The 26,205-nt window shown below is 35.7% G+C and overlaps 1 protein-coding gene across 1 annotated transcript; it reads left to right on the top strand.

Moving 5' to 3' along the window:
* Positions 1 to 58: 58 nt before the first annotated feature.
* TMEM184C (transmembrane protein 184C) lies at positions 59 to 25,722 on the top strand. Its single transcript, XM_058721219.1, has 10 exons — positions 59 to 745; positions 6,826 to 6,956; positions 7,055 to 7,091; positions 7,832 to 8,037; positions 18,392 to 18,466; positions 19,566 to 19,659; positions 22,296 to 22,408; positions 24,007 to 24,106; positions 24,579 to 24,750; positions 24,961 to 25,722. The coding sequence occupies exons 1-10, from the start codon at positions 527 to 529 to the stop codon at positions 25,224 to 25,226; spliced, it is 1,413 nt and encodes a 470-aa protein (XP_058577202.1). The 5' UTR covers positions 59 to 526; the 3' UTR covers positions 25,227 to 25,722.
* Positions 25,723 to 26,205: the final 483 nt, after the last annotated feature.

The following is a 26,205-nucleotide window of genomic DNA, read 5'->3' as shown; positions in this document are numbered from 1 at the left end:
TCAGCAACCTCAGACGGCGGGGGCGGAAACGGAAGCCCTGGGTTGGCTTTGGGTTCCGTTGTGGGGATGTCCCGTGGGAGTGAGTGAGGAAATCCTGGGGACGGCAGGTTTGAGTCCTCACCTCCAATCTGCCAGCGAAATCGGGCGAAGAGACGCCTGCAGACGCGGGAGAGAGAAAGCTCGACCGCCCAAGAAAAGAGCAAGTGGGCAGGCAGCGGCGGGGCAGAACCGAACTGTATGCAGGGTGTTTAGGGGCCGGTCCTGGTCGGCGCCGCTCACCTCGAGGCCATGGTGCAGGCGGTGCTCTGGGCGATACCCAGGTGAGGGCAGCGGCTCCGCCCGGGTATTCCACCACCGAAAACTGGGTAGATGCGGTGTGGGGAAGAAAGGATGCTGCCCGCACTGCTCCCTGGTAGCACCCTGAGCGGCCGCAGTTGCGGCAGCAGTAGCAGCAGAAAGCACAACGCGGGCCGAGGAGGCGGCTCGAGCTGCTGGTAAAGTCGCCCAACAGCTGTTTCTCTGTAGCATGCGAGTTGACAAAACAACCAAAGAACAGGGCTCCCCATTACAATCTCTGTCGAGCTCTTTTTCCTTGCCATTGGGAGCTGATTTATGCGGAAACATGCCTTGCACTTGTACCTGGAGGAATTGGAGACAGTGGATTCGACCTTTAGCGGTTGTCATCTACCTGGTGTCCATAGTGGTTGCGGTTCCCCTATGCGTGTGGGAATTACAGAAGCTGGAGGTAAGAGGGTGTTTCACCATTGGCCTCTACCCTTTCTTCTACCGTCCTGCCCGTCTAAGGTTGCCCATTTTTACCCTAGATGCCCCAAACTTGATATCCTGAAAATCAGGGCATGTAAATGAGCCCAGTCTTAGTTCATAAACCTGTCTGGTTTCTTGTTCACTGGTTTTCAAAGCGTGCTGCAGGTGGAACAAGGGCCAAGTCGAGAAAATAGAATGTATTAAGATTGCTGCTTAGAAGAGCACTCTTTTGCAAGTATTCCATCAATTCCCTGAAAGTAAGATAATTTTATTACTGAAATCTGATCTGTTCAGATACTGGACTACCTTGAAAACCATGTATTGAATTTTATTAGCATTTAACTAGCTTCCTGAATTAAAGGGTTCTAGTTGGTTTAACTTTGTTGTTTGTTTTTACTTAGAAATTAGCTCTTAACCAATAAAGATTTTGCAAAAGTCCCTTGTATATTTTTTGATGTCATATTCTTATTATGACATCAGTAAAGTACTACAAACTGGAAGACCCCAAGGTAAATACTCAACTAAGATAGGTACTTTATAAAAATTGTATAATGAATTTTAAATTCTAAGTTAATAAAAACCAGCAAGTACTTTTATTTAGCAACACCTATTTTATAAGAGCAATGGTGAGACAACAGCTAGTTTAGGCTTTTTGTTATGGAAATGTTTTTACATAATTAAACAAAAATGCATTTTAATATGCATTTGTTTCCTGTATGTTCACTAAATTATATTTTGTTGACTTTCCCATTTTGGCATAGCCCATGTAGTTATTTTTAATGTTCATATAATATTCCACTATGTTAAATATTTCCCCTTTGTTAGATATTTAGGTTATTCTCATGATTTATCAACCAGAATTCAAGTACAGACATTTTATTACAAATAGGTATTTCTTTGAAGTATTTTTTTGGAGTGTGGTATAGGAACTACTTTTAAGGCTAATAATATGTGTAGTATCAACCTAGTTTAAGACTTCTCTTAGTTGTTGATTAACTATAGTTTTTAAGTCCAACTTTTAAGGAAAAAATTAATCTGCAATCTCTACTGCAAACACCCTGAACCAAATTCTCTTCATGTCTTGCCTGAACTATTCTCAATTCACCAGCCAAAGTATCGAATTAAAACAAGTCATATTCTTCTCAAAGTTTTCCAGTCACTCCAAGTCCAGATTAAAAGCTAATATCCCTCACTCTGGCCATTACGGCCCAACATAATCTGACACTGCCCCACCCAATCCCCCTCTGACTTTCTCTTCTCAATTCCTTGCTTCTACCACGGGGACTTTGCTCTAACATGTGGGAGTATGTTATCGCCTTAGGACCTTTACATTAAATGCTCCCCCTTTATGGCATTCTCTTCCCCTAGATGGTCTTCTCATTCCTTTATGTCCTTCAGGTCTTTTACTTGAATGTCACCTTGCTACCCTGTTTAAAAATTGCAAGCTTTCCTTCATCCCAGTGATAAATCAGGCTCGTGTTCTATATGGTGAGAGAGAGAAATCTAGCACTCACCTTCATGGAACTTAGTGGTAGAGATCAATACAACCAAAAAAAAAAAAAAAGTCTATGGAAAAAACTAAAAAAAGATCTAATAAATGAATCAGCAGACATCTTGAAAAGACTACTACCAGCTATAGAAAAGTGGAAGTGAAGGAAAGTTAGAAAACTGTTTATGGTACTTACGAGGTCATGGGTGCCTGAGTTACAATGACTATGGCCCAAATCAGAATAGCAGAAATAGAGATGGAAAACTGACTTTTAAGTATCCTTGGCAGTGAAGAAACAAAACTGTAAAAATGAGATGTGTAAACTGTTTACATGTTTAGGGACAGGTTTATATGAAAAACATTTGTCTTTTAAACACTAGAATCACAATGCTCACACTGAGAAGTCAGTGGGAACTGAGATTGTAGAAAACAAGAAGTTCGTAAGAGCCCATCCCATGCCCATGGTGGGACATGTACTCATTTATTGGAAGGGCAAGATGACCATATGCCCTCCTTAAATTATTTCTATCTCTTACTTGGCTGAGCATGTATAATGGAAGGTAAGTAAGTGAAATGCACACATAATGTCACACTACTCACTCTGCAGTCATTTTACCCTGCCTTATGTGCACTTATGCCCCGAGTAGCTACTCTTTCTGTAAGTTCTCCTCTCTTCCCCTCAGGAAGATTGGGCCCACAGAGCACACTCTTATTGCACTCTGAACCAAATGTTTTCAATTGGTTCAGTTTCAGTTAACTCACTCCTGGATGCTTGTCTTCAATGGTTTTTTCTACTTCAAGTTACCTTAGGGGGGAAAAATTGTGCTACTTATCTCCTCCTTGTCTTGTGAACCAAAACAACTCTGCTTATGGCCGATAAGTTTAATAATGTTAAACGATAGCCTCATATCAATGTGTCTCAAGTGTGAATAATTTATTTAGAAATAAATGTCAATTAAAATAAACATAATGATTTCTACAAATACCTAATGTTTACTTATTTTATTACTTAAATATGTGGATACCCAAAATAGCTTTAATTTCTTATGCATATAGCTTTTTAGGTACCTCAGAAATTAAAACAGCTATAAAACCAATGATTCAAATTAATGGCATTAATGTGGACAGATGATGGTTTTAAGAAACTACCCCTTGCAATGTAAAAATGGTACTAACTCTATGATGCAAGGTATTTTTTAATTTGGTATCTCTATACTGAAATGACTCAGTTCTCTAGTCACTTGTTTTATGATCATTTGAAAAGAACTTTCTTTTTTACAGCACACTGAGGATGCTTGGCCTTTATTAGTCACAAGCACATCATTTTTCTCTTAGGTCTACCACCAAGTTGGCACTAAGGCGATTATAAAAACAAATGTGGGCATTAAAATTACTTGGCAATACTATTCTTAATTATCACCTTATAATTGAGAAGATCTAGAATATGCTATTATTATTATTACTATTTTAGGTCATCATTAAAATGGATACAGATCTTCCTTGGTTTACAGTGGGATCACATCCTGATAAACCCATCATGTTAAAAATATCATAAGTAAAAATGCATTTAATGCACTTAACCTGCCAAGCATCATAGGGACATAGTCTAGCCTACATTAAACTTGCTCATAACACTTACATTAGCTTATAGAGGCAAAATCCTCTAACAGCATATTTTATAGTAAAGTGTTGAATATCTCATGTAATTGGATACTGTAGTAAAAGTGAAAAACAATAGCTATATGGGTGCAGAAGGGTCTCAACTATGATGTTTAAAAAAAAATTTTTTTTTTAATGTTTTATTTATTTCTGAGACAGAGAGAGACCGAGCATGAGCAGAGGAGGGGCAGAGAGAGAGGGAGACACAGAATCTGAAACAGGATCCAGGCTCTGAGCCATCAGCACAGAGCCCTACACGGGGCTCGAACTCACAGACCGTGAGATCATGACCCGAGCCGAAGTCGGACGCTCAACTGACTGAGCCACCCAGGCACCCCTCAACTATGATGTTTTAACTTTTGACTTTACAATGGTGTGAAAGCAGTGTACATTCAGTAGAGACTGTACTTCAGATTTTGAATTGTGATCTTTTCCTGGGTTAGTGCTGTGTAGTATAATGTTCTTCTCATGACGCTGGGCAAGGGCAGCACGCCATAGTTTTCAGTCAATCATGCAACCATGAGGGTAAACATCTGATACATTTAAAGCCATTCTGTACCCATACAGCCATTCTGTTTTTCACTTTCAGTATAGCATTCATTAAATTACATGAGCTATGAGATATCCAACACTTTATTATAAGTAAGCTGTATATTAGATGATTTTTCCCAACTGTAGACCACTATAAATATTCTGAGTATGTTTCAGGTAGGCTAGACTAAGCTATGGTGTTTGGCAGGTTAAGTGCATTAAATGCAGTTTCGGACTTAGGGTATTTTCAACTATGATAGGTTTATCAGAATGTAATCCCATCACAAGTTGAAGCTATATCAGTTGTTTACCCTCATGATTGTGTGGTTGACCTGCAGCTATAGCTCCCTGCCCCTGCCCAGCATCAGAATAGTATCATATCACACGGCGAAAAACTCAGGAAAAAATCAAAATTCAAAGTATAGTCTTCACTTAGCACATATGACTTTTGTACCAATGTAAAGTCAAAAAATTGAAAGTTGAACTGTGTAAGTCTGGGACCATCTATACTCAATTTTAAATGAAATTGAACAGGGGTGCCTGGGTGGCTAAGTCGTTTGAGCATCCAGCTCTTGATTTCAGCTCAGGTCATGATCCCATGGTTCGTGGGATCTAGTCCTGGGTTCAGCTCTGCACTGACAGCGTGGAGCCTGCTTGGGATTCTCTCTCTCCCCCTCTCTGTATCCTTCCCCCACTCATGCCTGCTTGTGCACACTCAAAATAAATAAATAAACATTTAAAAAAATAAATGAAACTGAACCAAGCAAAAATCCCTGGAAAATGATTATAAAGACATTCCTTTTAGAATCTTCTTCTGCACGTACTCACTTTTCCCTTACTATTTTAATATCCAGTGTTTAAGACTTTTTGTATAGTTGACCCTTGAACAGCATGGGTATGAACTGCAGGTCCACATATACACAGATTTGCCGATAAATACAGTGTAAATGTATTTTTTCTTAAGATTTTTAATAGCATTTTCTCTAGCTTACTTTGTTATAAGAATACAGCATATAGTACATGTAACATACAAAATATGTGTTAATGGACTATTTGTGTTACCAGTAAGGTCAACATTAGGCTATTAGTGGTTAAGTTTGGGGGAAGTCAAAAATTATATATGGGTTTTTGACATTTGTTCTCTATACTTTTGTTTTCTACTTCTTTAATCTTTGACCCCTGTTGAAAAAAATCTTGTTCAAAACAGTAAAACTAGAAGTTGTAGACTTCAGTTCTATTTTAATTAGCTGTTCAAATCCCAAAAGTACCAAAATTAAATGTCCACCTTTTTTCCTTTAAAACATTAGCATTAATGTACCCCTGCCTTGATGAGTGAATTCACAAGTTAATATAAAATTCATTCTCTAGGGCCCCACGGACAGAACAGAGGTTCAATTTTTTTTTTTTTTTTTTTTTTTTGGCAGAAAGTAAGTGAATTACTTCAACTCTACCTTAAGATGAGATAGTTGAAAGTGTATTTTTAGAAATTGAGTTTTTATAGGATAAAATATTGATCAGATACCTAAAAAAAGAAATTAGAGCTTTTTAAAATGTAGTATCCTGAGTTGATATTGTTATATGTAAGAGGGGTAGCATGTATTAACATTGTTTGCTTGGACACTGGTTGTGACAATACTTACCAAATGGGAGGGTTAAAGACATAATGTGTACAAAAAAAAAAAAAAAAAAAACTTAGCAAAGTATTAGGCAATACTCAGTAACATGTTGTGTAACAGTAAAATTCACAGAAAATGCAGGTAGAATTTTTACTTTCCAAACATAAAAGCAAAGGAATAGACCATAAAAAGATTTTTAGAACTTGTGGAAAAATTTTAAAACTTCTGTACATCCCCAAGCACAATAATCAAATATAAAAGACAAATAACAAGCTAAGGGAAAATGATCTGATGTTAATATTCTTAATGTATACAGCGTTGTTACAAAAGGCCTCACAAGGAAAAATGCTCAACGCCATAAGGAAAAATCATCCTCCTCCCTCCATAAAAGCACAGATAGACTGGGGTGTTTTTTTGGTTTTTTGGGATTTTTTTCTTTTTTAGGTTTATTCATTTTTGAGAGAGAGAGGATCTCAAGCAGGATCCACACTGTCAGCACGGAGCTCAGTGTGGGGCTTGAACCCATGAACTGTGATGTCATGACCTGAGCCAAAATCAAGAGTCTGGTGCTTATCCGGCTGAGCACCCAGGCACCCCTAGGCTGTTTTTTGAAGAAGAAGAAGAAAACAAGCAACTAGTTATTTGGAAAATGTTGGGCCTCATTAGTAATTACATAAATCTAAATTTTAGAAATAAAAAATATTTTATTTAGGTCTTTCATTTTAATATCAGAGGATTTATTTTAAATATGTTCTTTTATTTTAGGTTGGAATACACACAAAGGCTTGGTTTATTGCTGGAATTTTTTTGCTGTTGACTATACCTATATCACTCTGGGTGATATTACAACATTTAGTGCATTATACACAACCTGAATTACAGAAACCAATAATAAGGTAAACCTTAACATATTGTGATTCTTTTACTGTTGTGTTCGCTTGTTTCATAAATATGATGTAAACGGTTTTTAATTTATGCTTTGCTTTCCAAATAGGATTCTTTGGATGGTACCCATATACAGTTTAGATAGTGTAAGTATGTTTCATTTTATCTCATTAGTTAAGAACTTGTTTGATGATACAACAATATTTACAGAATGCTTAAGGTAATGAAAGTTTATTATTTGACAGTAGGGGTTAAATTAATAAGAAAAGTGAAAAGATTCACTTGTTTTTAATGTTAATAAAAAAGATGAAGTATGACGTAGAAAAGACGGGTGTTTTTAAAAAAAAAAACCTATAGCTGTTTTCTTTGCTGTATCTTTTAAAATTTCCGATTATGTGTTCTTAGTCCTTTAAAGAATGTAATACTTAAAATTACATTACATCCTTTTTATTTACTAAATTTTTTATTTGGGGGGGGAAACAAAAAAAAACCCTTCCCCAGTGGATTCTGGGGAACAACATGCAGTTGTTACAGATGACTGCTTTAATTTAATTAAATATAAAGGAAATGTCTTTAATTGTATTTTCGGTGATCATCTCAAGAAAAATTGCATGTTATATTAAAGAACCCGATGACAAAATAATTTAGCTTCTTTCTTCATATTCACTATAAACATGAATGTTTTTATTTACCAGTATCCAATATGTTTATTGCTTTTAAAAATTCATTTCACAGATTGGTAGCCCTCATAATTTTAGAAAGTTAGATGGAAATATGTGACAAGACATCTCAAGTTTAAAAATTAGCATTGTGAATACTATGAATTGGAATGGCAATTCATTTTATCTTAGCTCCAACTATTTTTAACCTCTCTGCTTTTTCATAGTGGATAGCTTTGAAATATCCCAGCATTGCAATATATGTGGATACCTGCAGAGAATGTTATGAAGCTTATGTCATTTACAACTTTATGGGATTCCTTACCAATTATCTAACTAACCGGTATCCAAATCTGGTATTAATTCTTGAAGCCAAAGATCAGCAGAAACATTTCCCTCCTTTGTGTTGTTGTCCACCATGGACTATGGGAGAGTAAGTATGTTTGGTTTTAGTCTTTTTATGTATTTAAACAATTTTTAAGCATCAGTCAGTTCTCTGCCAAGTGTGTTAAGTACTATGAGCAGGACAAAAAGTTAAGAAGAGTTCCTACCCTCAAGTAGTTCATAATCAAGTTTAAAGAATAATAAAACACATATTTATAATCCACACATACAAATTACTCTCATACATTATTCATCCTAAATAGCAAACTTAAAACATTGCAGGGGAAAAAAACCTTAGAAATCATTTAATCAACATCCTTGTACAATTGGAACCCAGGATCTACAGAGATTAACTTACTTGAGATTACATAGATAGTTAATGGCAAAATCAGGTGTAAGACCCAAGGAGAAGGTAGTCTAGGTGGGGAAACAGTATATGATATGAGATAGGAGCAACAAATAGTATTTATTCTAGTACTAGTACTAAATACTAGTACTAGTACTAGTAATAGTATTTATTCTAGTACTAAATACTAGTACTAGTACTAGTTAATTGGCCTTATTATATATCCATAGAGGACAGTAAAGGAAAATAAAGCCTGAAAAATTCAGTTGAAGCTAAGATTGCATTTTTTACGTGAATGAGCCATTTGATATTTTTCAACAAGGAAACATTTGACAATACCATTTTAGAAAGATAAATTTTGCAATACTATTCAGGATATATTAGAGGGAGGAAGATTCCAGAGATGGGGAAATAAATTAGAAGGTTATTACAGTGGTCCATTTGTGAGATAAGCTGAAAAGGAGGAATGAAATTGGAATAGAAAGGAAAGAGACTGGAACTGAAGGACTGGTAGGAGTTGATCACTGATAATGGAGAATAAGGTGAAAGTTGAAAGTCAAGGTAACTGGAAAGATTTGGAGTTATAGTAATCAATGTAGATATACAACCTAGGGGTACATTGCCTCCCATGAGATACAGAACCATTTGTACAACATTGGGAATAAATAGGTCTCTAGTTTACACATTTGAAATGACAGGGAGCTACCTAGCTATTTTAAGTAATAAGCTCCTAATGTGTTCATTAACACACTCAATATGTATTGAGCACCTGGTGTGTGCCAGTATATGGATATATCTTAATGCACGTAACAGATGTAGAACTCGTGGAACCAACATTTTGGCTCAGAGGTTTGGAATTAAATGAAGACACAAATAATAAGAGTTACTTATATCAAGAAATGCTTTGAAGGGAAAAGAACAATAGTGTATGAAAGAGGATAGTAAGGGAGAAGTATTATAATTTGGGGATCGGGGAGAGATACTGTGCTTAGCAACAAATACAACACAGAGATTTATAGCTAATGAGCAGATTGAGGTGGTCACTGGATGGAAAATTACTAAGAGGAGACATCAAGAGTAGGGGTTCTCTCTCAATAGACATAATCGAATTCTTACTAAGGGCAGGCCAAGCACTTACACATCAAGAATGGGAGATGAGGAGCTTGATTAAATATCAAAGGTAATCAGATATCAAGGGTAGGATGACTTAGCAGTATTTTTTGCTGAGACTGACTTAGATCAAGTCCAAGGCCTGAGAATGATACCTAGTTGAAAAGAGAGCTCAGAGGAGTCCTGTTAAAGTTCATTCAAGGAGAGAGTCGTTGTCAAATGAGAAGCCATTATAGGATGTTAAATAGAGGCCCTGGTATGCCAATTTCATTTTCAAAGATTACTGCTCTTGGTAGAGCAAGTGGGCAAGGATGGAAGAGATTGCAGTGGTCCAGTAAATATGATGATGATAGTTCAGCTTTGATCAGGACCCTCCTCCTAATACTGCAGAACCTAAAATGAGGCTCTAGCTGTATCATCACAATTAGCTAGTTGTCAACTAAAACCCCAAACCTTTTTCAGACCATGCTACTGGCCAAAATTCCCCTGTGCTGTGTTTGTGTAATTGATATGTTCCTAATCACACAGTTAACATTTATTCTTGTTAAATCTCTTCATGTTGGTTTCATTTTTTTTCTGATACCCTTGAATTCTGACATCTGCTTCCTGAATAATGTCAGCAATGCATCCATAGTTCAGGTATTCTTTTCTTTCAGAGGATATTCAGTATTTACCAAGTCATACAGTTTGGAGGTATGGTTTTAGTAATAGTAAAATGTCTGCTGTGTATAACCACATTGTAGGTTACCAGTCTCCCTGTAGTAGATAACTAGTGTTACAAATCTGATCATTAATCAGGCTATTGCTGTTTAGGATAATTCAATATAATGCATTTGTTATAAAATGTAAATACAATGGCAAGTTTGCAGTTGTTAATTGATAAAAACTAAGTCTGCTTTTTATACTCTGTTTGCTGTAACATAAACAGCACAATGAGTTTTCTTTTTTTTTCTTTTTTTTAATTTTATTTATTTATTTCATTTTATTTTATTTTTATGTTTTGTGTTTTTTTTTAACGTTTTATTTATTTTTGAGACAGAGAGAGACAGAGCATGAATGGGGGAGGGGCAGGGAGAGAGGGAGACACAGAATCGGAAGCAGGCTCCAGGCTCTGAGCCATCAGCCCAGAGCCCGACGCAGGGCTCGAACTCACGGACCGTGAGATCGTGACCTGAGCCGAAGTCGGACGCTTAACCGACTGAGCCACCCAGGCGCCCCACAATGAGTTTTCTTTTAATGAACATTAAATTTTGTGTATATTCATGAGAGGAGGGAAAATAGATTACCTAATTGTTGCAGGGACTATGGCCAGAGTCGCAAAAGATGAGTCCGCAAACAAAATGCAGTTAAGTGAAGGTCCTGACTCCAAAATGAAGCTTCTTTTTATTAGGATAATTGCTAAAAGACTACGTACGTAAAGTCAGCTAAGCAAGTGTGTTAATCAATCTAATGGTTTAGCTTTTCAAGGTTGAATTTCGAGTTAATTGGTTTCTATAGCACTAGGAAGGGTCAGGTGTGAAGGAGGATCTGGCCCTGGACAATGTTAATGGCTCTAGTGTTCAGCTGTGTAAACGTATCCTAAGGCCTTGCACCTTCTCCAGCCCTTCCCTTTTGAAGTCTTTTCCTTTGATGCTTCTCCTGCGTCTCCCACATCTAATGATTTAGTACACTTATGAAACAAATGTTTTCATGAAATGGTACTAATCCGTATTACATATTCTCTTCCTCTTGTTTAAGATTGCTCTAAGGTATATACCTTGTAGTGGAGTGCTAGGTCTTTAGATTTTGTTCAGCATTGTTAGCAGTAAATTTCCTTTTTTTTTTTTTTTTTTTTAAAGTATTTATTTTGAGAGAGACTGCGGGAGAGAGACAGAAAGAGAATCCTAAGCAAGCTCACACTGTGTGCTCAGAACCTGACTTGGGGCTCGAACTCATGAACTGCAACATCATGCCTGAGCCAAAATCAAGAGTCCAACGCTTAACCGACTGAGCCACCCAGGTGCCCCAATGGTAAATTGGTTTCTGAAGTGGCAGTACCATATTAGTCTCCCACTGACAGTATAAAACACTTCTAGGGGCTCTGGGTGGCTCAGTAGTTAAGGGTCTGACTTCGGCTCAGGTCATGATCTTGGGGTTTGTGAGTTAGAGCCCTGCGTCAGGCTCTCTGCTGTCAGCACAGAGCCCGCTTTGGGTTCTCTGTCTCCCTCTCTCTGCCTTTCCCCACTCACATGCTCTCTCTCTCTCTCTCAGAAATAAACATTTAAAAAAAACTTTTAAAAACACACTTCTAATTGAACCACATCCTCACCTACATTTGGAATTACCTAGACTTCTTTATGTTTGCATATCAAGAGGGTGTAAAGTGGTATATTGCTGTGGTCTTAATTTGGATTTCCCTGATTAGTAATGAAGTTGAGCAACTTTTCATGTATTTATTAACCATTTATGTTTTCCTTTTCTGAGGAATGCTTGTTTTCTTTTTTTTTTTTTTTTTTTTTAAATTTTTTTTCAACGTTTTTAATTTATTTTTGGGACAGAGAGAGACAGAGCATGAACAGGGGAGGGGCAGAGAGAGAGGGAGACACAGAATCGGAAACAGGCTCCAGGCTCCGAGCCATCAGGCCAGAGCCTGACGCGGGGCTCGAACTCACGGACCGCGAGATCGTGACCTGGCTGAAGTCAGACGCTTAACCGACTGCGCCACCCAGGCGCCCCAGGAATGCTTGTTTTCTGTTTCTCATTTTTTTAATGGGTTGTCTGTCTTGTGGCTTCATGGGGATCTTTATATATTTAGATATTAATTCTTTGTTTAGTGTGTATTGAAAATATCTTTTCCAGTTTTTGGCATATTTGTCACCTTTATTAAATCTTCTGATAAATGGAAGTTTTGGATCTTAATATAGTTGAATTTATCTTACAGTCAATACTTTTTGTGTTTCATTCAAAAAATTATCTCCAATTACAGCATTATAAAAACATTGTCCTGTGCTTTTCTTCTAAACATTTCAAAATTTTCCTGTTAAGACATAGAAACACTTAATGTTTTGTGTGTATGTTGTGTGAGGTAGGAATGCAGTTTCATTTTATTCCATTGACTAATTTCCCTAGCATCATTCTCTCCCTTCTACCTCACTCACCTCTCTGGCCATCTCTGTCATGTGTGAAGTTTCCATGTGTATGGGTCTGTTTGTGACTTTTTGATTTTGGTTTTTTGGGTTTGTTTTTGTTTTTGTTTTTTCCTGTTTTATTGGTTAACTTTTCTATCCCTGGACCAATTCCATACATTAAGCACTACAGGTTATTAATAAGCCTTAAAATGCGGGACAAGTGCCCTGACCCTATTATCTTGCTATTTTTGATTCTTTGCTCTTACATATAAAATGTAGAAACAAGTTTGTCAAGTTGCTTGAAAAACCTCTTGGGTTTTTTTATTGTAATTAATCTTTATTGACATCTTTATGATTTTTTTAGTATTACCTATGAATATGGTCTAGGTTTCTGCATATTTAGCTCTTCATTTGTCTTCCAAAAGTACGTTTTTCTCATAGAAGTCTTGTACATCTTTGTTGACTTCATAAATGTATTTTATTGCTATTATAAGTGGAATCTATCTTAAAAATCATTTTAACTGCTTCTAGTGTGTATAAAAGCACATTGGGTTTGCATATTAGCCTTATATCCAAAAATCTTGTTACATTTTCTTAGTCTGTAGACTTTTTAAATTCCCTGTGAAGATGTCCTCTTCAATTAAAGGATTTCTTTGATTTTCAGTCTTTATACTATAAATTACTCTTCTTACCGTGCTGGTATCTCAAGATACTCTTGCATTATTCCTGATCTTGAAGGGAATTCTTATAAAATATAATTGAATTTTATGTTTTTAAAGGTGTTTTATAGGCATCCTTTATCAGATAAAATAAGCTTTTACCCATAGCTTGTTGAATTTTTAATCATGAATAAATGATTAAATTTCATCAAATGCTTATGCTGTATCTATTGAGATGGTTGGTTTTTGCCTTAACCTGTTAATTTAGTGAATTAGATTGACAACTTTTCTAATGTTAAAACTTCCTTGCATTTTGAGAAGTGATTAAGATGTATTATCTGTTTTTCTACATCATGAGATTTGATTTGCTAATACTTTGTTTAGAATTTTTACATCTATATTCATGAGTAAGTTTAGACTATAAGTTTCTTTTTTACACTGTTCCTGTCTGGTTTTCATATCCAGGTTATACTGCCTGAATAGGTATTGCCTTTTACTTGTGTATCGCAGGAAGAGATTATATACTATAGCTTGAAAGATTAGACCTGGACTTTGTGGGAGGACAGTTACAGAACTATTTAGGCTTCCTGTTGTTTCTGAAATCATTTTTTAATATAATTTTAGGAATTAGGCAGAATAAACAGTTTTTAAATGTACAGGCATACATTAGTTTATATCTTCTCAATCTCTTCTGGATCTGTTGTTACGATTCCTTTTCCATTTCTGATGTTAAATTTAATATCTTTATTTTTTCTTTGAACAATCTTGCCAAAAGTTTGCCTATATCTACTAATCTTTTCAAGAAGTGACTTTTGGCTCTGTAATATACTGGTTTTCTCTTTGATTAATTTCTGCTCTGTTTTCACTTCCTACTTCCCATTTGTTTTGGTTTACTGTCTTTTCCTAATATGTTAGAGTCTTAGCTCACTGATTTACACAGCCTTTCTTCTTTTTTTACTACTGCTTTGAAATTGTACATTTCCCTCCAAGTTTTACATTCACTGAATCCCAGGTTTTGGGTTTTTTTTAATTTTTTTTAATTGGCATATAATTGACATACATTATGTTAGTTTCAAGTGTACAACCTAATTATTCGGTATTTCTATATATTACAAAATGATCACTACAATATATCTAGTTAATATCCATCACCACACAAATCCCAAACTTTATATTTTTATTGTCATCCCATTTAATGTTTTTAAATTCCTATTGGGATTTCTTCTTTACTGTAATTATTCTGGAGTATTTTTAGATTTCCAAACAGGACTTTTTGGGGAGGGTTTTGGATTTCATTTTATTTATTTGCATTGCAGTCAGAGAATAGACTCTCTGAGACAGTCTTTGGAATTGGTTAAGATTTGTTTCATGCCCTTTAGTAGTACATGATCAGTTTTTATAAAGGTTCCCTGTGTGCTTGACGAGAATGTGTATTCTATATTAATGAGTGGCTTTGCTGTATATTCATGTGCATTGGGTCAATCTGTTATTCAACTTTTCTATATTTCTGTTGATTTTGACTACTTGTCTGTCATTTACTGAAAGAGATTGTTTAAATTCTGCCACTAATTATTTGTCACTTTCTTCCTGTACTTTGGTCATCTGGTTTATATATTTTGATGCTTTTTCTACTCCAACTAATCTTTTATTATCTTAAAGCTGTTTTATCTGGGGGCGCCTGGGTGGCGCAGTCGGTTAAGCGTCCGACTTCAGCCAGGTCACGATCTCGCGGTCTGTGAGTTCGAGCCCCGCGTCAGGCTCTGGGCTGATGGCTCGGAGCCTGGAGCCTGTTTCCGATTCTGTGTCTCCCTCTCTCTCTGCCCCTCCCCCGTTCATGCTCTGTCTCTCTCTGTCCCAAAAATAAATAAAAAATGTTGAAAAAAAAATTTAAAAAAAAAAAAAAAAAAAAAAAAAAAAGCTGTTTTATCTGATATTACCAGGTATCCCATCTTTCCTTTGTTTAGTATTTGCCTGGCTTATCTTTTGCTGTCTTTTACTTTCATCCTTTGCATCTCCTTATGTTTTAGATGTATCATTTTTTTTGAGTTTAGTATTTTTTTAATTTTTTTTTTAATGTTTATTTATTTTTGACAGAGAAACAGAGCATGAGTGGGGGAGGGGCAGAGAGAGAGGGGGAGACAGAATCCGAAGCAGGCTCTGGGCTCTGAGCTGTCAGCACAGAGCCCGACCTGGAGCTCGAACTCACAGACCATGAGATCATGACCTGAGCCGAAGTCGGACGTTTAACCAACTGAGCCACCCAGGCGCCCCAGTATTTTTTTAAATTCTAATCTAATAATAGGCTATTTACATTTTTGTGGTTATTGATATATTCATTTAAAATCTTGCCATCTGTTTATTTCCTCTTTGTCTCTCTTCTTTCATTGATTGCATTTTTTTGAGTAAGCCTTTATTGTAAAATAATTTTCAATTTATAGAAAAGTTGCAAAAGACAAGACAGATTTCTAATACGCCCTTTACCCAGCTTCCCCTAATGTTACATAACATCTTATGTAATCATGGTATATTCATCAAAACCAAGAAATAACATTGGTATAATACTATTAACTGCAGACTCTTCAGATTTCTCAAGCTTTTCCACTAATGCCCTTTCTCTGTTCCAGGATCCAATTCAAGAATCCACATTTTAATAAAGATTTTAGTAAATAATTTTAAGGTTTTCCAAACATTAAAGGAATACAAACAAATATAAACAGAAATCTGTTTTATAACACCCACATTTAACAAATACTAATATATTGTAGGTCCATCATTCCTTATTTGTGATTATAAAATATTTTTTAAAACCCTTGAAAACCAAAAGCTTTTTCACAGGTTATATGGTGGCAAAACAGTGTATCATCTTTAATTTTAACGTGACTACTTTTAAGTCTTTTATAGATTTAACTACAAGTGTTAGAAGGTCCTCACTCCTTGTATCTCAGAGCAATTCGGGATCCATTACTTCTTTCTGAAGTATGACCTTTAAAAATTCCTTTAGTGTCAATGCATCAGTGGTAATTTTTCTCAGATGTACTTATCCAAAAGGTTTGCCTTCATTCTTAAAAGACAGTTTTGCTGGATGTATAATTCTGTGTTGACAGGAATTTTCTCCAAGCCTTTTGAAAATTTTATTCTACCTGATTCTGGCTTCCGTTGTTACTATTAAGCCTCTCCTGTCAACCTAATTGTTATTCCATTATAGATGACCTAGCTCCAACTCCATTTAAGACCCTGTCTTTGATGTTTTGCAGATTCACTATGAAGTATCTAGGTTGTTGTTTCTGTTTTTAGTCCTCCTTTATTTACAGAGTGCCTCAACCTACAGATTGATATCTTTCATCAGTTCTGAAAAGTTCCTAGCAATAACTTCTTGTGATTTTATCTTTACTCTGTCTTAACTATGAATATATGTCAGACCTTCTGATTCTATTCAGTTCTTTGTAACTCTCTTTCACATTTGTCTCTTTGTCTCAGCCTTTGCTACGTTCTAGGCAGTTTCTTCAAATACATCTTCAGTTCATTTATTCTCTGCAACTTTCAAAGTTATCTAATTGGCTAATCCATTTGTAAAGAGTATGGGACAGGAAGAACAGCATGTACAGCCAAGGCATTCTCTCAAGAAGTCTTGAAACAAGCCCAAGTGCACTCCCTAGGCCCCCCTCAGGGAGGCACACTTAGCTGTAAGTGGGAGTGAACCACCTTAGCACAGAGAAGTCTCTCAGCACATAGAACCCCAACAGTTTCTTTATTCAGTCCTGATACAACACCTCAAGACCTATATGCCAAATCTTCTCAGTCTTGATGCAATTCTTAAATTAGGGGATTCATAATACATTATATTAATAATCAGTTCTCCTGATAGTAGTGCTAAATAAAGCATTTGCCCTCAGAGCAACTTGTTTTTTTTGTTTTTGTTTTGTTTTTAAGTTTATTTTGAGGGAGAAAGAGAGCACAAGCAGGGAGAAGGCAGAGAAAGAGGGAGACTGAGAATCCCAAACAGGCTCTAAGCCCAGTGCAAGGCTTGATCTTGTGAACCAAGATCATGACCTGAGCCCTTTAGCCAAGATCAAGAGTCAGACGCTTAACCACTGAGTCACCCAGGCACTCCAGAGCAACTTGGTCTTTTAAGAAGGCTTGCACAACACTGTCAGGTAGAGCCGTTTTTGTTTTGTTTTTGTTTTCCCCTTGTAAATTTTCCCCTACACTGAGTAATCTTACATTTATGCAGGATCTTTGTTTTGTCCTTTCATAAATCTAGTTAGTGATACTCTCTGGAATGATATTTAAATTCCAAACTTGAAAGAAAACTGAATTCTAAATGTAAATAAGTAATTTTTTTTTTTTTTTTTTTTTTTTTAGTTTAGTTTAGTTTTGAGAGAGAGAGGGTGCAAATGAGAGAGAGGGAGAGAGGGAGAATCCCATACAGGCTCCACACTGAAAGTATGGAGCCTGAAGCAGGGCTACAGCTCACCTTGAGCAGGGCTCGAACTCACGAACTGCAAATCATGACCTGAGCTGAAGTTGGATGCTTAAACTGACTGAGCCTCCCAGGCGCCCCTAAATAATACTTTCTGAATACGCTTTCACATATACATGCACACAATTCATCTGTTACTCAGTCTTTCTTCTAGAAACATACAGGAACACGTTTTCTTTCTCTGCTGCGCTATTCAGGAATTTGAAACTGAACACAGAAAGGGGGATCTTTCAGAAGATGTAGTTGTCAAATAATTTAAAAAACAGCATTTAAACAGTTTGTTTGCTATCATCCACATTCTTCCCCAATTGCCATTTAGAATGACTAAATTAAAAGAATTAAATATAGAGGCACCTGGGTGGCTCAGTCAGTTAAGCGTACAACTCCTGGTTTCGGCTCAGGTCATGATCTTACAGTTTTGTGAGTTCGAGCCACATGTCTGGCTCTGTGCTAGCAACACGAAGCCTGCTTGGGATTCTCTACTTTTCTCTCCCTCTCTCTCTCTCGGTCTCTCCGTCCCTTCCCAATTCACACTGTCTCTGTCTCACAATAAATAAACTTAAAAAAATTTTTTTAAATAAAAGAATTAAATATAAATATGGCATCATTTGTCAAAGGGATTTTAATATGGGAGCCTTTGGAGAAAATCTGATACTATTTAAATGAGTAGTCGAAATGCTAAGTTTTTTGTTCTTTGGCAGAGTATTGCTGTTTAGGTGCAAACTGGGTGTACTGCAGTATACAGTTGTCAGACCATTCACCACCATTGTTGCTCTGTAAGTACAAGGAACTCATTATCTTTTTTTTATTCTCATGCTCTTGAGAACAATTGAGTAGACATACCAAGAGCATTAATTTACTTGTTTATGATATATATATATACTCTTATAAAAAGCAAAGTGTATGAAAACCCTACTTTTAAAAATAAATAAGGTGACCATTTATAGGCAGAGAATCACTATGGAATTCTTCTAAATAACATTCTCTAGTTCATTCTGGAAAACATTTTTAAGGTACTTTTTTTCCCAAATATTAATATTCACACAGCTTTACAGAAACATCGATTACATGAAGTTAAAGTATACTACTTTAGGTTCATTATATGGTTTTGTTTTCTATATGGTTAACTTAGAATATGACTACTATATTCCAAGGATGAAATCATAATTTTCTTATTTAAGAATTCTGTCAAGGCTTAGGAGATGAGGTAAGATGGTATATCATTAAGCTATCTGGTAAAACTATTCCCTAAAAGTTTAAGAACATCAGATAACTTAAAGTGAGTAGATTGCATATTTTATCTGCTAATCATAACTAATATTGTGCATATTCAGAGAAAGAAAGGGAAGAAAGGTGAAAGAAGCATTCAGTTCTTTATTCTACCTTTGACCTAGCAATTCTTTAGCAGTATTTACCTTAGAATTAAAGCTAATTAACTTGTTTATGATGGCAGGCTTTATTTGTCTGCAGTTTAGAAACTGGGTAATCACATAAGCTAATACTTAGATATGGGTATTCATAAAATTTACCTCCCAAGACAAGTTGTAGGAAAAGTTATACTTGTAGTTATAGACTTGGATTATAAGCCTATAACTATCAAGCTTTTGAAAATTAGGTAACCTAATTTTTTTTAATCTAGTAATTATCCTTTCTAGTTCAGTGCATGTATCTTATTTTGGAATTAAGATGCAGAAATAATCATTTGGTAATGTTACTAAAAAATGTTTAATTTTGAACCACTTCTATGACCAAAATCAAGTGATTATCTATAGGGTCTTTTAAATAAACTGACTTCTAAATTTAAATATTTCTGTCAATGCTATGTTTTAAAATATATATTTGATTTAATCATAGATCTTATTTTTACCATTTTAGAATCTGTGAGCTGCTTGGTATATATGATGAAGGAAACTTTAGCTTTTCAAATGCTTGGACTTACTTGGTTATAATAAACAACATGTCACAATTGGTAAGTAAATATTTTTTTTATTTATTTATTTTTTAAAATTATTTTAAGTAGACTCTATATCCAGCATGGGGCCCAAACTTAAGATTCTAGGATCAAGGGTCACAAGCTCTACTGACTAAGCCAGCCAGGTATCCCAATAAATATTAACTGTATTAAATTAGTATCTGTGACTCTAAATTTTCTTAGGAAAAGTTTGAGAATGAAGTTTGTTATTTTTTAATCTTGAAATTTGATTTATAGGAAAGAACCTGAAGAAACTTTAACATGTCCTTATACATATATAAAGATATAAATATCTTTGGGTTAATTATTTGGTGACTTTTACCTTGACCTGTTGATCATGTTTGTTCATTTGGTTGTGGTAGTCACTACATAGTTGTGTGGATATGTCATAAATAAAAGCACAATGCTCTCCTTAAAATATACATAACCAGGGCATACTCAATAAGAGAATATATCTAATTGGATTATGACAGTACAAGGTTTGAATAAAAATGGGAGAATAAAATACTCTTATGTATTTGGAATTAAAGGAAAATTGTGAACGCCAAGTTTAAAAAAAAAATGTTCTAGAGGGGCACCTGTTTGGCTCAGTCGGTTGAGCCTCTGACTTTGGCGCAGGTCATGATCTCACTTTCCGTGAGTTCGAGCCCCACTTCGGGCTCTGTGCTGACAGCTTGGAGCCTGGAGCCTGCTTCAGATTCTCTGTCTCCCTCTCTCTGTCTCTGTCCCTCCCCTGCTCATGCTCTGTCTCTCTCTCTCTCTCTCTCTCTCTCTCTCATTCTCAAAAATAAATAGAGGTTTAAAAAAAAAATTTTTTTTTAAATGTTCTAGAAACTGAAATGCTCTAAAAAATAATTGTCCGATCCTTTCAACTTAAGAACTTGCACTTCATTTAAATCTTTAATGTTTTCAACAAAATAATAGGTGGAATGACATGCACGTGTGTTATTAGATGTTTATAATAAAAATTATATGCCTGTGGGGACATCTGGGTGGCTTGGTCGGTTAAGCATCCAACTTTGGCTCAGGTCAGGTCAGGTCATGATCTCATGGTGCATGAATTCAAGCCCCACTCTGAGCTCCCCACTCAGCATGGAACCCACTTTGGATCCTCTGTCTCCCTCTGTCTCCGCTTCTCCCCACCTCGTGCTGTCAAAAATAAACATTTAAAAAAAATTATATGCCTGTGTATTTAAAGCTTTCCCTTATGTTCATGTTCTTTAAAACCAGTAATTCCATTACTGGGAATGTAATCCTCAAGAAGTAGTTGTAAGGGGGTGCCTGGGTGGCTCAGTCAGTTAAGTATCTGTCTTGGTTTCAGTTCAGGTCATGATCTCATGGTTTGTGGGATAGAGCCCCTCATGGGGCTCTGCAATGACAGCGTGGAGCCTGCTTGGGATTCTCTCTCACCGTTTCTCTCTCTGCCCCCACTCCTGCTCATACATGCATGCACGTGCTCTCTCTCAAAATAAACATTAAAAAAAACAAAGAAATAGTTGTGTTTTTGGTTTGTTGAATATCTTTGTATATACAGACTATTTGTAATAGCAAAAGACTGGAAACCATTCAAAGCCCAGTGATAAGGACTGGTTAAATGTATGATGGTCCTTCCACTGGTCAAAATACTAGGCAGTAATTAAAAATAATCCTTATGAGGGGCCAACCTAGTTGGCTCAGTCGGAGGAACTTGCAACTCTTGATCTCAGGGTTGTGAGTTGGAGCCCCATGTTGGGTGTAGAGAGTACTTAAAATCTTTTTAAAAGTATTAATAATAATCCTTATGAAATATATGAAAAAGTAAGGTACTTTAAGTGAGGGAAAATCAGGCAACCAAATTTTATTTTCAGTTGGTGATACCTGTTAAAAACCACCTATATGTAGAATGGAATGGTTGGACAATGGGACTATAGACAACTTTATATTTTACTTTACTGCTTTTATATTCTAAAATATTTCAAAGAAACATTTTCTATGACTGTAATGGGAAAAAAATAAACTTTTAGGGAAATGTTTATTGCTATGTACACTATACTACGTTATTACAATTGATTTTTAAAAAATAGTTAATACTGTCTTGAGCGTTTATTTTAAAAAAGTAAATTCAGCCAGATTAACATACTGCCCTCAAGAAAAATTGTTGATTCCTTACTTTCATTTTTCATGGGCAAATTTTATTCAAATAGTACTTATTTACTGTGTTTTATAAATAACATATATATAATAGAGTAAGATAGTCAAACTTAACTTTTATAAAATTAATGATAATTTGTATATAAAAGCGATTAATAAGCAGATCGATATATTTTTATCTTGGCTGAGGGACAGCCTTTTCTTCCTTTCATGACAGTCACTTGTTCATTGTTTTCTTTATGGGTTCCAGTAAGTGAACACTTAAAGCCACTTTCAGGGAAGACATTATGCATCTCTTATTAGAAATTTCATATCATTATTTTCATCCCCAGTAAACTATAAAAGCTTGTTGTTAATCTAAAAATAACAGAATAGAAAACCTAAAAAAAATTGCCCGAACCATGACTGTGTACCAGGTTCTGGTTTATAACTAACTGTATGATTTCTGTTACCATATTTAATTATTCTTATTGAAGAAGTTTAACTGTTAATCTTGTTTCTAGTTTGCCATGTATTGTCTGCTGCTATTTTATAAAGTACTGAAGGAAGAACTGAGTCCAATTCAACCTGTTGGCAAATTTCTTTGTGTAAAGCTGGTGGTTTTTGTTTCCTTTTGGTAAGTGTTGCTTTCTCTTAAATGTTCTTAGTTTCTACAGGGTAATAATACTGTTGATTAGGGAGGATTTTCAAAATGGTCTTAATGTAGAAGATGAATTAAAATGTCTCTGCTTACCTTTTAAAAAGTTCATCCTTTTAGCCCTTCTTGGTTTTTCATAAAGAAGTAATCAAATAGTTAGCATAACATTTACAAGAAAATAATTTGAGACAATCTAAATGTCTCAACACTAGAGGAATCATTAAAATATATCATGGCCCTTTCACATAAGAGAATAGTCTGCAGTTTGGAAGATAAATATAGAATATTTAATACTGTGAGGTATAATGTTCATTAGTAAAATACATTCTTTAAAGCAGAAGACAAAACTGTTCATGGTCCCAATTTAGTGAAAGAGTGGGTGATAGGGGACCTAGAAACAAATACACTAACATACAAATATGAAAAGGGGAAAAAGAATAATCCTTGAACTCCTACCACCCAGAAAGAATGATTAACATTGTGGTGCACATAATGTCACATATAAAATTCCACAGAAATGGTTTCATACTATAAAAACTTGTAGAATTCAATGATACATTCAGTATATTGTGTATATAGTTCTTAGTCTATAAAGTGAGGATATAATTTTCTTGTTGTTTGGGTTTGTTTTGTTTTTTGGTTTTGCTAAGTATTCTGTTCTGTGGATCTAACTTTTTAACTAATCTTCTATTGACATTTAGTATGTTCCTGATTTTTTCACCATTACAAGCAATATTGAAGTAAAATTCTTATATGCAGAAATATAAAAACTCGTCTTACTATCTTATTATTAGCTGTCTAAATTTCACCTAGGGTTATATCCATAGATGTGCTTGAAATGTTCAGTGTGACTCCATCTTGGGAGTCTGACACCTTCTGAGTTTGTCTCTAGTTCCAGCACTTCAAACAAGATGGGTTTTAATGTTTTAAAGAATAATCTGGATAATTAAGACAGGTGTAAATAACATTGAAGTATCTGTCCTGTATTTTATTTTAAATGCCTGATATACAAAGTGTTAGGCATTGTCTATGTATAGGAAACATTTGCTTGTACACACTTTCAAAACAAAAAGACATAGAAACCGGGGCGCCTGGGTGGCGCAGTCGGTTGAGCGTCCGACTTCAGCGAGGTCACGATCTCACGGTCCGTGAGTTCGAGCCCCGCGTCAGGCTCTGGGCTGACGGCTCGGAGCCTGGAGCCTGTTTCCGATTCTGTGTCTCCCTCTCTCTCTGCCCCTCCCCCGTTCATGCTCTGTCTCTCTCTGTCCCAAAAATAAATAAAAAACGTTGAAAAAAAAAAATCAAAAAGACATAGAAACCAAATACTGAAGTTACATATATTTAAAAATACATAATGAAAACTCATACAATGAAACTATACTAGAAGAATAAATTTGTAAAGCAAATAAATGTTTTTAATATAGATATATGCTATAATATAATATGCTATGAAGACAGGGTGGTGGTGGTGGTCCACAAGTTGTGCAGGGTTAACTTTTTTAAATGGCATATTTGTAAAACAACTGCTCATTTTATGCTTGATATAGATTTGGCGTTTACCTTTTCCTAACATATAGGCAAGCAGTAGTTATTGCTTTGTTGGTTAAAGTTGGCGTTATTTCTGAAAAGCATACATGGGAATGGCAGACTGTAGAAGCTGTGGCTACAGGACTCCAGGTTAGTGCTATCTGTGAATTTAATATGATTTTACTATTTACCCATTTTACATATTATCTCTGAAACCTGACAACAAGCAGGCTGTGGGGCTACTATTCTCACTTCACAAATGAGGAAACGGGGAAGTGTAGGGAAACTAGCCATCATCACTCGTGGTAGAGCCAGGAATAGAACCTAGAATTTGTTTTTCCTTCTTTCTCTGTGCATTTGTCTTTAGTCCTTGGGCAGTGGATTGAGAACGCACTGTACTTTAAGATATACTTGATTGGGGACTATAAAGGAGGTTTAGATTTTTGCCATTTTGCCTTTTTTTTTGAGGTTGGAGACAGTTATTTTGGAAAATGAGTATAATATGGGGAAAAACAGATGTCAATACTTAAATACTTTTTGAAAAGAAAGATAGTGCTTTTATTTACAAAACTAGATTTAAGCTCAAAGATGGCTGATGTTTTTGTTGCTGTTGTTGTTGTAGGACTTTATCATCTGTATTGAGATGTTCCTTGCTGCTATTGCTCATCACTACACTTTCTCATATAAACCCTATGTCCAAGAAGCAGAAGAGGGCTCATGCTTTGATTCCTTTCTTGCCATGTGGGATGTTTCAGATATTAGGGATGATATTTCTGAGCAAGTAAGGCATGTTGGTAAGTACCAGCCATTTCATTCATCCAAACAGGTTATTGGAGTTCTCATACTAGGGCAATTTAGTAGCTACTTTTAAGAGATGAAAAGACTGTTTAAAGCAGTACCAGTAAAATTGGGGGCGGGGAGGTGGAACTTATTTTTAGCATGGTAAGTTTATAGTGATAAAAATAACTTTTGGCTAACTTGAAAACCTTTCTATTACTTTAAAGGAAGGACAGTCATGGGACATCCTAGGAAGAAGTTTTTTCCTGAGGACCAAGATCAAAATGAACATACAAGCTTGTTATCGTCATCATCACAAGATGCAATTTCTGTTGCCTCTTCTGTACCACCTTCACCCATGGGTCATTACCAAGGGTTTGGACACACTGTGACTCCCCAGACTACGCCTACTATGGCTAACATACCTGATGAAATGTATAATGACACTACAGGAGATAAAAATGAACTTTCAGATAAATCTGTGGCCTCCTGAACAAGTGTGCAGAAGCAAACTGTGCTCCTTCTACCATGTTATTTCATCACTTGGTATCCCATTGCTCAGGATTTTGTGCTTGGGACAAGCCATAAATGATGGAAAGTTTTCAACGAAGGTGAGAAAGCCAGGTACAACTACTGGATTTATATAACTGAGTTTTGTATATCACAAATAATCAGTCTAAATATCCTAGACTTAGACTTGATTTCTTAACATTAGAGTATCACATACTCAAATGGTAGAAAATGACTCTACTAAATGTTCCTGGTGTTACATTGCTTTATCAAGAGGATGGACATTAAAAAAAAAAAAAAAAATCAATGCTTCTACCACTGCTGCATGAATAGAACGCTCTGGAATTTAGCAGAAAGTATAATTTGGAAATACGAATTAGTGGAACTTAATCATAATCATGTGCCATATATGCCTACCTAACAATTATTTCTCTATTTCTCAACTGGATGTCTTTCAATAAATAAGAATTTATCATTTATTTTCTGCAATTTTTTGTCTCCCATTACTTCAACATAAACTCTTAATGTTTTTTTCAAAAAGTTCTTGATTAGAGGCACAGCAAAAAAGAAGTAAGTGCAAAAAAATTAAAGGTTAAAGATTACACACCTACAATGAAGGATACCTATATCTTCTATTCCTTTTAGAAGAAATGGGACTTAATATAAATCTTAAAACAACTACTATCTAAAAATCTTATTTGCAACACTACTAATAGATTAATAAGTTATCCATGATTTTCAGATGAAAAGAATAAACTGGATAGAAGATTGGGAGGATAAATAAGAAACTTATTGGGCATCTGGGTGGCTCAGTCGGTTAAAGCATCCGACTTCGGCTCAGGTCATAATCTCATGGTTCACGGGTTTGAGCCCCACATCGGGCTCTGTGCTGACAGCCCAGAAACTGGAGCCTGCTTCGTGGATTCTGTCTCCCTCTCTCTCTGCCCCTCCCCGATTTGTAC

This window comes from Neofelis nebulosa, chromosome 3 (assembly GCF_028018385.1).
Source record: "Neofelis nebulosa isolate mNeoNeb1 chromosome 3, mNeoNeb1.pri, whole genome shotgun sequence".
NCBI classification, from domain to species: domain Eukaryota; kingdom Metazoa; phylum Chordata; class Mammalia; order Carnivora; family Felidae; genus Neofelis; species Neofelis nebulosa.
Note: the sequence above shows the minus strand (reverse complement) of the source record. Positions and strands in the feature narration are given on the sequence as shown.